Raw genomic sequence first — 13,494 nt, 5'->3', positions numbered from 1 at the left:
ATTCAAGTTTCTTGGTGATTTTTGTTTGTTTTCCATAAGTGTCTCAAATCTTAGCCAGTTTTAAGGGTCTAAAGCGGGGCTGTCATCTCCCCTGTCTTTACATATTGCCTAATTAATGCTTTGGGTCACTCCTAATAGTGCTTAGTGCGCTGGGGCTGCCCCTGGCACTGATTTAGGGACTATGCAGTGCCAGAAAACCAGTAAATGCCACCCTCAGGGCCATTTCCTCAGTCTCCAATTTTCTTGCCTTTTAAACTATTAACACAAATCTAATTTTTGTGTAGTCACGCAGAACATCTAGGATTATCCAAATACATAGCACTCATTTTCTTTTTCCTGCGGTGTGGCACTCTTGTCAGCACTTAGATATGCTACTTTGAAGTCCCCCGTACCTTGGTTTGGTTGAAGAGCCTCTGGTCGTACTGAACATCATTGGAAGTCCGCGGGTTGGGCACACCAAGTGCAATCACTTCACTGATATCTCGGTTTTCGTTTCTCTGAAGTTTAGACCTGTTTTGAAATACACATCATTAATGGAAAACTCAACAAAGACAAGCTGAATTTCAATTTGTCGCAATCTCAGAGGTAAAGGAAATGAGTCCTTTTGCAAACGGAAGATTTGACAACGCACAGTCAGGTACAAGACTGTCAGAAGAGGCAGGTTTACAATCGGGCTGTCCTGCGAGCTGAAAGAACTGCCACACGACTAATGCTTGATTTGGAAGTCTTTAATATTTGTGCTCATCTAACAACCTGTGCTGCGAAAGGAACTGCTACGTTCTGTAGTTGTGATTATGAGGGTGGTGGAGGGGACTGGGTACAAATTAGATGTATCACATGAATCACTATCAATAAGCAAACATAAGGTGGTTTATTTTATCCTGCTAGAATTTTTTTGGGGGGGAGTGTAGGGGGTTTGGGGTCACGCCTGGCAGCGCTCAGGAACTCAGACGAGGTGCCATGGGGTCAAACCCAAATAAACCTATTGTATGCTCTCCCGCCCTCTGAGCTATCTCCCAAGCCCTGCTCCTTGATTTCAAGATGACTCATGTGTTTTGATGTTCGGATTAATTTAATTCCCCTTCTATCGGAATAGGATGCAACCTACACACAACAATATCATTACTTATTTTATCACAAGCTCAGGTCTTAAAATGATTTTCATAGACAACCTGATTTCATTCAATCACAAGTTTAGAGCTTTTCTGCTATCATCTCTCATAGCTACTTACTAGTTTTTTGGTTTTTTTTTTTTGCTTTTGGGGTCACACCTGGCAATTTACAGGGATTACTCCTTGCTTTGCACTCAGGAATTACTCCTGGCGGTGCTCAGGGAACCATATGGGATGCTGGGAATCGAACCCTGGTTGGCCGCATGCAAGGCAAATGCCCTACCCACTGTGCTATTGCTCCAGCCCCACTACTTACTAGCCTTAAGGGCCCAATTAGTCTACAGGACCCTTCTGACTTTTACAACTCAGGAATTTCAGATCAGTACTGTTATTAATTGCACATGTTCATGATTCATTCATTTCCTTTATATTGTGGGTTTATCTATAACTCCTAATTCATGTATTTTTTTCAACTCCAGAGGGACCAAATAAATATGCCATTAAACAACAAAGAATACCTTTGTAGGAATCTTTATTTATTTTGGTCTTTGGGCCACAACTGACAGTACACAGGGCTTACTCTGGCTCTGAACTCAAACAAGGATCATTCCTGGTGGGCTTGGGGAACCATACATGGTGCCACTTGGAAAGAACCCAGGGCCGGCTGTGTGCAAGCCAAGTGCCTGCTGTACTATAGTTCTAGTCCCTCTTATATTTGTCTTCGTTCATATATTCACTTTGTTTTATACAATTCTGTACTATAGAACTTTGTGAATATTCTCAATCCATTTTATATTATAGCTTTATCTTTTGAAAAGACTGGTCATGAGAAGTAGATTGTTTAATTTCTTTTTTATTTTATTTTATTTTTTTGGGCCACAACCTGCAATGCTTCTATTCCTGGCTCTGCACTCAGGAATTACTCCTGGTGGTGCTCAAGGGACCATATGGGATGCCAGGGATGAAACCCAGGTCAGCTGCACTGCAAGGAAGCACCCTACTGCTACGCTGTCGCTCGGCCTCTAAATTCTGTAATTCCTAGTAAAACTTAATTCTATCCTACTATACTCAGTACAGTATTCTTTATGTAAAGGGACTTAAAAAAAAGTGTGGTTTATTTCTTGTCTACAAGATAGGTAAATAACAAATGTCTTACCACCATTTGAACTAGGAATATAGCAAATCAGAACAGTCCTATCCACTTTTTCTTTTCTACCTCTCACCCCATTTCTTTGGGGGGCGCACACATGGCAATAGGGCTACTTCCAGCTCTGTGCTGTGGCGAGGTGGGGGGTGCGCTAGGAATCAAATGCTGGCCTGCCTCATGCAAAGTAGGAGCTCAACACGGCCCTTCCACTATCTTCTTTACAAAAACATGATCTCAATTTCCTCTTATTCCCATTCCTGATACAGGAGTCCCAAGATGGGTGGGGGACCCTAGGAGGCCTCCTGCCCTGGGGTCCTCCAACATAAAGCAGACTGTTGTGCAGACAGATGGAACTCAACCTACAAGTTCCCTCTGGACAGCCCCCACAACTCCTGTGAACACCACCCCTCTTCTCTGACTCTTCATACGGCCATCACTGCCTTACCATGCAAGCTTCCACCAGAAGCCTTCCCAAAAGGCCGAGCAGCCAGAGCAGACACCTAGGAAACTGGCTGTGGGCACACAAAGGGCCGACGTGGCAAGGGTGGGGAGCACCAGTACCTACCTTTTATCAGGCGCTGCCCTGGAAAGATTCCGGTCATGCTGTCTCTCTTTCCGCCTGTCATGCCGGATTTCATCTCTCTCGCGTGCCTCTCCGTCCTCTGTAAGCAACAGACAGAACTGGAAATTACTTCTGGCACTTTCCCATTCATACTTGGAACAAGAGAATATTATTTACCTTAGAAAACTTCAAGAGTAAATGCGTATGAGGTAAAGCATACTGAACTTCACAGAGGTAGTAGACTGATAGAGGGACAGATAAGACAAATGGGCAGACGTACGATGAAGCCAATTTGGTAATGTTAACTATACAAAACAGCTGTAGAGGGCCGCGAAGATGCCCAATGGGCTGGAACACATGCTTTGCATATAGAAGCCCCCAGATCCAACCACTTGCACAGAGTCAAGGTCAGCCCTACCTGAACAGCAGAGAAAGAATAGCTAAACATGAGCCTTAAGAATAGGACAGTAAGGGGCTGGAGCAATAGCACAACGGGTAGGGCATTTGCCTTGCACGCTGCTGACCTGGGTTCAAATCCCAGCATCCCATAAGGTCCCCCAAGCACCACCAGGAGTAATTCCTGAGTGCATGAGCCAGGAGTGACCCCTGTGCATCACCGGGTGTGACCCAAAAACCAAAGAAAAAAAAAAGAATAGAAGAATAGGACAATACCGTAAGTACTAGCAGGGGGCCGGGTATGAGTCATACCCGGATCAGTACTGTTTCCAGAGGATAGACCGGTGACTCCTCTCTCAGAGCATTCAGAGCAATTAGGTTAGTTGCCCAGATCACTTTGCTCATGTGGTCATGGAAACAGGTTAGGGTCCCCATACCAGATCACACTGCTCATCTGGCATAGAAATAAGATTTGAAACCAGACAGGCTGACTCCAAAGCTCTTTCTCTTGACTACACTGTGTATACCTTCAACTTACAAAGGATAGAGAATTCGAACAGACCTAAGCACCAGGCAGACTTCACAATGCAGCAAGCCCTTGTGGACCATGCACAACAAACTCTTCATATTAATTTACACTTAGATAATTTATATGTGTCTTTAGGGCAGGAGCACAGGGGTAGGGCATTTGCCTTGCAGGCGGCCGACCTGGGTTTGATTCCTCTGCCCCTCTCGGAGAGCCCGGCAAGCTACTGAGAATATCTCACCCGCACAGCAGAGCCTGGCAAGCTCCCCGTGGCGTATTCGATAAACCAAAAACAGTAATAACAAATCTCACAATGGAGAAATTACTGGTGCCCGCTTGAGCAAATCGATGAGCAACGGGATGACAGTGACAGTGATATATGTATCTTTATTTATATGTGTGTACTACATTTGTATGCAGTGAAAAAAAGAATTTCTAAAATGAGACCTACTGTTGACAAAGTAAATCAGTTCAGTAATGGGCATGTCATACCTTTTTCAACGTGGGTTTTGATGCCAGCTCTTCTCTCCCTGGCTTTCTGGGCCATTTCTCTGAGCTTCTCTTCATGTTTCTCCTTTTCTTTTTGAGCCATCTTTCTCTCTACTTGAGCACGCATTTCCACAGCTTCACGAGCCTATTATTAAAGTCAGATATTAAAAACCCCAGACTAAATAAATTCTGGTTTAAAAGAGTAGTTAATAGAGAATTCAGATTTGTTACTGCTGATTTAAAAAAAAAAATTTCCTGTCCATGAAAACAGAGCTTTCTAAAAGACATCACAAACTTGAGCTTTTTTACTCTGCAAATGCATTAGATTTGCATTAGTGACCCAAATCAATTCTATAATGCAGTGACTCAGTAAGCAGAATGGGGGACATCTGGTCTGAGGGCTTTGTGGCCTAGTCCTAGTACATGAGAACAAAGACATACATGGTTCTTGTCAGATGCCCGTGGCACATTTGCCTAGAGTATATGGCCCACAAAGTCACATATCCAAACGGTCCTTGGCAGAAAAATGATAACTATCCCTGTACCAAAGCTTTCTGAGACTACGAAATAAACACGATTTCAATAAAATAGTTTTCAAAATCAATTAACATATAAGAGTTGTTTCCAAAATCAATGAAGGCAATCAAGAGAGTGTTAACCTATGACTGCAAGAGACAATGTTTATAAAGGTTGCTTAGTGTGATACAGCTCTACTTTCCTTCACAAGGTTATAGATTAAAACCATAAGCAACAGCTAATAGGATGAATACCAGTTTCTGAAGCACTCATTCAGTAGCAATACAATGCCTTTCCCTGATCTTTTGGAAACATCTACAATTACAAGAGGGAAATTATGAATCTTAGAATAGCAGCTATCAATCTTCACAAAATGGGTTTATTTGGTGAATTGTTATTCAGGAACGGTGTGAAAAACTGAATCACTGGAGTGGGGTTTAAGTCTAGAACTGAGCGCAGACAGACGTGCTATACCATAGGGTGATCTGTATAATGCAGAACATCTCAGGAAAACAAGCAGCAATTTACAAATGTTCAAGAGCATTAAACAATCAAATTATAACAGACCAACCTTCCGATCAGCAATGTACAGAGCTTCAGCCAGCTTGGCAAAGTTTTCATTGATGTGAACGGTCTGCAGTCCTCTTCCATCGGCAGCCAGGCGTTTGTCTAATGGAATTGTATAACCCTAGTGCAGCAGCAGACAAGTCACAAAAGAGTAACGGCAGATTGTTTAAAGTCAGACTTACGGGTCAAGAGATAGAACAGTGGTTTAATTCTTGGGTTCGATGCTCAGCACCACACGGTCCCCTGAGCACAGGTGGGTGTGACCCTGTATCAAATCACTGGTCTGGTTGGCCAACAATTGCCAGTAGGGCCCCAGCCCGGCCGAACATGGCTTTGGAAGGCATCCCCTCCACCCCCCAAGTTAAGATTTAAATGCCACATGCCACTTAGTTCAAATGTTTTAAAATTATATCTGCTTTCTTCAAGTTAATGCAATAGTAGCAACAGCTGACACTGTATGCTCTGCAATGAAGGCTTGCTTCACTGTTGCCTGTTGGACGGTACCACTGTTGTTCCCCTTCGACAGATGATGATACCGAGGCAGAGAACTTAGGCTATATACCCACTGTCATACCTAAACTTGGGTAAGTGTGGTTTTAAAGTCCAAAGAAAATAGATTTCAGGGCAATAGATTCTCATATGAAGAAATGAGAATAATTGCGGACTGTAAAAATGATTAACAAATAATGAATACAACAGTAGTATCAAAGGTGGGACAAGTGATAGTACTTACAGGTAGTTTAATCTGTCATTTAATTAACTTAATGCTTTTGTGAGGGGCTCCCATTTTACAATAAAGGAAGTATTATAGAATGATCTCAAAAAATCACATAACTGCAGATGTAATAATCAATCCAAATCAGACCATCCCATCATCTTTTTGTATTAGAGTAAGTAAATGACTGGCTTTAAATAAGTTATATTTAATTCTTGGAATAAAGTGATCTTCATCTATTAAAAACAATCATGAAAAGTGATTTGGGAAAAGTGACAATAGTGGATATTTATTCCACAACATTTACAGATTCTTCACAGCTCCTGGAAGTTTTGGTGACTTCCAAAGATAGGAAATATTTAAACAACTTATATGTACAATGTTATAAACATAAACATGAAATTAAAAAATTAAAGCACTAGGGATTCCAGCTGGGGAGATGGGAGGAAACCCCAGGTTCAATGCCCAGCACCCAGCTGGGGGCAGCCCCTCAAGCACTGTTTTGTGCCTCCAGAACCAAAACCCAAATCCCCAAACCCAACAAAACAAGCAAAAATCCCATTATGTACCAAACATCTACTGCCTAGTCACATATCATCTGAAATGGCTTATTTCTTTCGGAAGTAATTTTAGATATAGATGAGTTATTCAGAAGAAGACTATCTTGGAGCTGGAGCGATAGCACAGAGGGTAAGGCATTTGCCTTGCATGCAGCCGACCTGGGTTTGATTCCCAGCATCCCATACGGTCCCCTGAGCACTGCCAGGAGTGATTCCTCAGTGCAGAGCCAGGAGTCACCCCTGAGCATTGCCGACTGTGACCAGACTATCTTCCATAGTTTTAACTTCTACTCCTTCACCTCTATGTACTAATATGCTACTTCAAACTGTTTAGTTACAAAGACTATGTGCCTTGAAACACTGATGCTCATGCCTTGACATATTCATATTCACATTATACCAAAAAATATGACATATGTTCTTTTAAAATACATTCAACAAATGAGGTGGGAATATTTTCCTGAGTGTCTTCCAGTAGATTCTAATGTTAAAAAAATATTTTTCATTACAACTTAATTACCTTAGCGTTTTTCCAGTTTGAAATACAAGGAGGAATCTTCCATTCTTGCTGTTCCTTAACAGTCATCTGAGTTGGAAAAATAAGAGTGGAAAAAGAGACACCTTCAGATTTGTAATGTGATTAATTAAAAACACAAATTGGATCTTCCTTTTCAAAGACAGCTCTACACAAAGCGAAACAGATTTAGCCAAAGGTCAAATTGCCATTTGTTTGATAGCATTATATGCTTATGTTTCTGTTTCCATAGTGATGATTCTAATAATAATTAGTAAAAATGAAAATTTAAGTTATTTTAGACAGTTGAAAATGTTCGTATTTCCATGTTTAAAGTGAGATGACTTGATATTAAAAACCAGTTCAGGCTGAGGCTCTAGATTTGATTTCTATCACCAAAATACAAAACAAAGTCTGTTCTTTCAATCAGGCAATGAAATAAACCTAAAAAAAAGCAAGCAACTCCCGTTATCAGACACCTAATGATCCCACGTACTCATTTCCTAAAACTATTATCATCCTTCATTTCAAACAACAGATCCTGTTCATTCCATAAAAAGCAGGAGTTAGTTAATAATAATATTGTACCAAATCTAACATTTTACATAAATTTTCCTAAAAACTCTATAAAAAACAAAAAAAGAAAAATATTAAGTGCAGTGAAATGTATCTTGTATAAAATATCTAGACTTTATTCTTTGAGAGGTTATTTAGAAAATCAGTAATGATGTGTACAAAAATAGATTTCAGACTATACTAAACATTACCTTCCGGCTAGGAGAATGCATCACAGGTGCGGGAGGAGAAGGTGGTCCCCGAGGAATTTTCTTATTAATTCTGAAGATAAATCAAAGTATATATATATTAATATACATATACATATATTTTCCTCCTTTTAATTACTTCAAGTTTCCCCTTTTTATTATATAAACATTTATCCAGAACACAAAATAGTGACCATATGCATAGGACATACAAGAATGTAGCATGCATGTATCACATGCAGCATTTTTTTTTTTAATTTTAAATTTATTGAATCATCGTGAGATAGTTACAAGCTTTCATGTTTGGGTTACAATCTCACAATGATCAAACACCCATCCCTCCACCAGTGCACATTCCCCACCACCGATATCCCGGGCATACCCCCCCTTTCCCACCCTCCCCCTGCCTCCATGGCAGACAATATTCCCCATACTCTTATTTTTTAAGGTACAACTGTCATGCTGAGTATCAAGATTCTATTTAAGTTTTAATACAGGCATATACCTGTGAAGATATCATGACAACTGATGAAGTTATCCACCACGTGCCTCCCAAAGCTTCTGCATGTCTCTCACCTACCCCTCCTGCTCTTCTCATCAACTCTGTCCTCTTGTACTTTCTCATAGGTAACCACTGATCTACTTCCATCACTAGATTAGTACGATTTTCTGGACTTTTATATAAATGGAATTACAGTGCACTAAGCTTATTTTATTTTTGTCTTTCTTCTTTCAGCATAACTGAGATTCACCTGTATTACTGCGTTTACTAGTAGATTATTTTACTGCTCAATAGTATTCCATATATAAATAAACCATAACTTATCAGTTATCTACTAACAGACATATGGGACAAATTTTCTTCCTTTTTCCCCATTTTTTGGGCCACACCTGGTACTCAGGGAACCATGAGGTGCCAGGGATGTCTGCGTGCAATGCCAAGTGCCCTACCCACTATATTATCATTATATTTCCCACTACATTATCATTCAGACCCTGGTGTTTTGTTTTTTTTTTTTTAAAGAGAGGTTTATTTTCAGGAAAAACAAACTTACTTGAATCTTGGAGGCTCCATGGGATCTTTCTGCATTTCCACCATTCGAATAACCCTCTGTTTAGCTCCAGAGTTGAAAGCCACCCCTTGTTGAGATGGAGTGTATCTGGAGAGTATAGATAAGACTAAATATGTGACGAGTTCATGTCCTCAACAGGTATTTTACTCTATTCAAATTTCGTCTATAGTTTCAATTCCTTTCACAAGGATTTCAGAGAAAACTGAAAAATGTTTAGGCAAAGAAGATTACAAGAGAGATTAGAGAATGGATAATAATAGTCACAAGCAAAATGTAAATTAGAGTTATGTTAGTTTGCAACAACCCATCCCTGTTTTCCACCACAGAAGGCCAAATTCAACTTCAGAGATAAGGGCTCTATAAAATAGTACTTATTTTTTAAGTTGGCATTTGAGGGAAAAAAATGCCCCAAAATACTCTTAAGAGATAATTTAAAGTGAATAGCATTTTTCCTTTCTAGAAGTATTATTATAACATTTATTATTATAACATAAATTATATTAAAATAACACACAATCATAACAGCATACTAAATATATTAATGCCCCTTATAAAAACAACACACTATAAAGTCTATTATGTATAAAAGTAAAGTTATAAATAGTAATTGTGAGATAGATTATATTCCATGTTAATTTCCATAAACCCAAAATATATCTTGGATATAATAAGCTAATATCTTTTTTTTTGGGGGGGGGGGCTTTTTGAGGCACACCCAGAGATTCTCTGGCTCCACTCAGGAATTATTTCTGGCGGTGCTCAGGGAACCATATGGGATGCTGGGAATTGAACCTGGGTCAGCCGCATGCAGGGCAAACTCCCTACCTGCTGTACTATTGTTCCGGTCCCAAATAAGCTAATATCTTATAAATGGCTGTCTTGGACCAAGGAGATGGCTCAGAGGGTTGAGCACAAACTTAGTACGCAGGAGGCCCAGGTTCAGTTCCTGGCACTGCAGAGTCCTTTGAACACAACAGGACAAGTCACCAAGCACCACCAACTGTGGCCCTCAAAGAAACAAAAACGGTATCTGAAGAAGCCTGGGCTGTAGTTCAAGTGGTAAAGCCCATGCTTAGTACTTGCAAGGAACTGAGTTCAACCCCCAGCACTGCAAGCACACCCTTCCAAACCCCATCTTAGCAGACTGCTCTGTGTGGCCCCTATAAAAACTCGCAAAACTTAAAACTGCATTTGTGATTAAGGATATTGGGGGGGAAAAAACCCACAACAAACTAGAATCACCAACCCCCAATCACATTCAACATGATACCAAGACTCGCAGGCAGGATTCCTACCGGATATACTGAGCAGGAGCCAGCTTATCAGCCGCTCGGACAGGCATGGCTGCGGCCACCTTCTGAGACACAGATTTCTCTAAGGCCACTCTGGTCTTTTCTGTTATCTGAAACAAGAAATCACCACAATGAGTGAATTACCAAGCATGGAAAAGTCATCTAACATGATCATACATAAAAATCAATTTCCACTGACCTCTTTAATGGCTTCTTCATCGGGTCTTTGTAGGTCTGGGTCATCTGCATTCATGACTTCTTTGGGAACCAGGTCACTGTACTTGCTATAAATGACCTAGAATGTTAAAATACAAGTAGACTTAGGAAAAGCAGACAATGAAAAGAAATTCAAACAATCAGTCATTCCAGAAGTCAACATGTCCCCTCAAGCATGTTTATCAATTTAGGACACAGTTCCCCCCTCCCCCCTGCTTTTTTGGGTCACACCCGGTGATGCTGAGGGGTTACTCCTGGCTCTGCACTTAGGAATTACTCCGAAAGGGACCATATGGGATGCCAGAGATCGAACCCTGATCGGTCACATGCAAGGCAAATGCCCTACCAGCTGTACAATTGCTCCAGCTCCTCATTCATTATTTCTAAAAGCTTGAAATAGACACACAAACTGTTGTTCTAGCTATGAAATTAATAATTTTCCTTTGCTAACATGCATTCAAATTACTTCAGATGTTCAAACTAAAATCCAAATATATTATGCAACAAAACCCTATGCATAATAGGGCCGGAGCCATAGTACAATGTGTAGGGCTTTGCCTTGCATGTGGCTGACCCATGTTCAATCCCCAGCAGGCCACATCCGGCAGTGCTCAGGGCTTATTCCTGGCTCTGCACTCAGGGAATCACTCCTGGTGGTGTTTGGGGGGAGTATGTGGCGCTGGGTATCAAATAGGTCAGCTGTGTGCAAGGAAAGCATGCTACTGCGTACTATGGCTCTGGCCCCTCCGCTTTCACTTTTCTTTTTTTGGGGGGGAGGGTCACACCCAGCGATGCTCAGGGATCACTCCTGGCTCTGCACTCAGGAATTACCTCTGGCTGTGCTCAGGGAACCATATGGGATGCTGGGAATCAAACCCGGGTCGGCTGCGTGCAAGGCAAACGCCCTACCTGCTGTGCTATCACTCCAGCCTCTTTCACTTTTCTTAACACAACATATAGCCCCCAATCCTGGGTCTTTAGAGAGGGCCTTTATAGAACTGTTGGGAGTCCTTCAAGTGGGTCATGCACAGTGGAAGGCCTCCTGATACCCGGCGGCCACCCGGCCCCAGTCACTCAGGAACACCGCACTCTGCCTATTTTCTGCTGAGCACTGCTCACAGTGCTACTTATTCCACTTCCCGTCTCCCCACTAAAGAATAGCAAGTATAACAGCGACCACTTCTTAAATTTTGTGTCAGTGTCCTTTTCCTTATAAATATCAACTCATTTAACCTTCAGATCAACCTTATGTAGTGTGCAAAGAAAGATTACTGCTCAGGATTAAAGCTGATGAGGAATCATTAATTCATCAAAGTGCTTCTAGTGTGCCTATCAATGACTCCCACAGGAGGGATTCAATAAAAATGTTCTGTATAAATAAGTGAATTTGAGATGTTCTGTTGCATGCTAAAAATGCTTATATTTTAGTCCCCATGGAATATTCTACGAGCTTTTTGCTTCCAGGAAAACACTTCTCTTGACTGTACACTGGCATCTCTAGCTTGCTTCTCCTCAGGAATGAGACAAGGGATCAAGTAAGAAAGGGCAGGCAATTTACAACAAAAGGTGCACTTACTGATTTATTTGTGAGCTATCAGTGTCACCATCCTCTTGGTGTTCGTTTTGGTGAAGCAAGATAGTCTGTTTTGGGTCGACACCTGGTGGTGCTCAGGGGCTATTCTTGGCTTTGCACTCAAGAACTATTCTTGGTGAGCTTGGGGGAACCAAAAAGGGTGCTGGGCCCACCAAATCCAGGTGGGCCACGAGCAAGGCATGTAAGTGTCCTACCTGCTGAACTATCTCTCTGGCCCTGAAGCAAGGTAGTTCTTATTTATTTTATTGAAACTTACTTAGAGAGATGTGAGGGGAGAGGAAGAGAGAAATTCATGTTCGAGAGAGAACACAGGCTTCTCCAGAGTGGAAACAGGCAAGCAAAGAAACATAGAGCCAAGCAAGCAAGGTATGTGTTCAAGGAGAAACACGGGCTTGAAAAGCAAGCCTCGGGACTCATTCTGGAAGGGAACCTAAAGCTTCCACCAGTGAGAAGACAGGGCTCAGTGCAACAAGGTTTCATGGCTTATAATTTATTTTTGGTTGCAAAATTTTTCTTTTCAAGATGAAAACATCTACAAAATTTTAAATTACATGACAATGCTCTAGAAAATAAACCAAGACAATGAAGAGTTAATTACTTTTACACAGCGATCGCTGCAGAAAGGAATGCTAAGTAAATGGCACCCTGACAGTCATATGTGCTCAACACAGAGTCTCAATACTCATTTAGCATATGAGAGCCATTTGCTGCTGCTTATTTGGGTATTCCAAAGTTAATAACCCTTTAAATGAGCATCAGTAAGATCCTTGCCTCTCACAAAGCTTGAGTGAAGGACATCTGAAGAGCAAGATTCCTCTATGGCAAGTAACCATAAAATACCAAATTTTTACTGCCTGAGAAGCAAATGTGAAGAAACTTAATATATCCCAGAAAGCTAAAGAGTCAAGGAGAATTATATTAAAAATACACCATGACTCTTGAAGGTACTAAATGCATAAATGAGCTTTGTGGCAAGACAGAGCAACAATCTGCTGTGAAACAGGCTTTGGGGGCCACACACAGTGGTGCTCTGTGAACCAGGGACTAATGCAGACGAAGTACGCTCTAGTCCTGTGAGGAATCTAACCAACCTTCAACGATGAAGAATATTTTGTTTTCATTTGATTTCACATATTTAGTTAATAACATCGATAACAAGTGTGAATGTCATAAACAGACCTATGCCCAAAATGTCTGAGTTAGTGAAATGTAACCCAATTGAAGGCACAGAAGAGTATAAGTACATCAATACAGAAGTCATGAAAAGGAAAAAAAAAAACTAGTTACAGCCTGAGACATAAACTGTGTAACTGTGGGTCTGGAGTACCGCAGGCAGGGTGCTTGGCTCGCACGCTGCTGACTTGGTTCCTTGCGTCCTGGCATCCTGAGCACCCTCAGGAATGACCTCTGAAGGGAGAGCCAAGGATTAAGCCCTGAGCCCAGGGATGGCC

General features: G+C 41.3%; 1 protein-coding gene across 1 annotated transcript in view; it reads right to left on the bottom strand.

Annotated features, from left to right (window-relative positions):
- The window catches only part of SNW1 (SNW domain containing 1), a 29,052-nt gene that overhangs the window by 1,627 nt on the left and 13,931 nt on the right, over nt 1-13,494 (bottom strand). The window contains exons 4-12 of the mRNA XM_055130990.1: nt 10,433-10,528; nt 10,237-10,343; nt 8,924-9,028; nt 7,872-7,941; nt 7,111-7,176; nt 5,320-5,436; nt 4,236-4,377; nt 2,825-2,921; nt 393-510 (exon numbers count right to left, since the gene is read on the bottom strand). Of these exons, the coding sequence (XP_054986965.1) occupies nt 393-510; nt 2,825-2,921; nt 4,236-4,377; nt 5,320-5,436; nt 7,111-7,176; nt 7,872-7,941; nt 8,924-9,028; nt 10,237-10,343; nt 10,433-10,528 (918 nt within the window). The remainder of the gene's footprint in view (nt 1-392; nt 511-2,824; nt 2,922-4,235; nt 4,378-5,319; nt 5,437-7,110; nt 7,177-7,871; nt 7,942-8,923; nt 9,029-10,236; nt 10,344-10,432; nt 10,529-13,494) is intronic.

Source organism: Sorex araneus, chromosome 3, assembly GCF_027595985.1.
Source record: "Sorex araneus isolate mSorAra2 chromosome 3, mSorAra2.pri, whole genome shotgun sequence".
Taxonomy (NCBI): Eukaryota; Metazoa; Chordata; class Mammalia; order Eulipotyphla; family Soricidae; genus Sorex; species Sorex araneus.
Note: the sequence above shows the minus strand (reverse complement) of the source record. Positions and strands in the feature narration are given on the sequence as shown.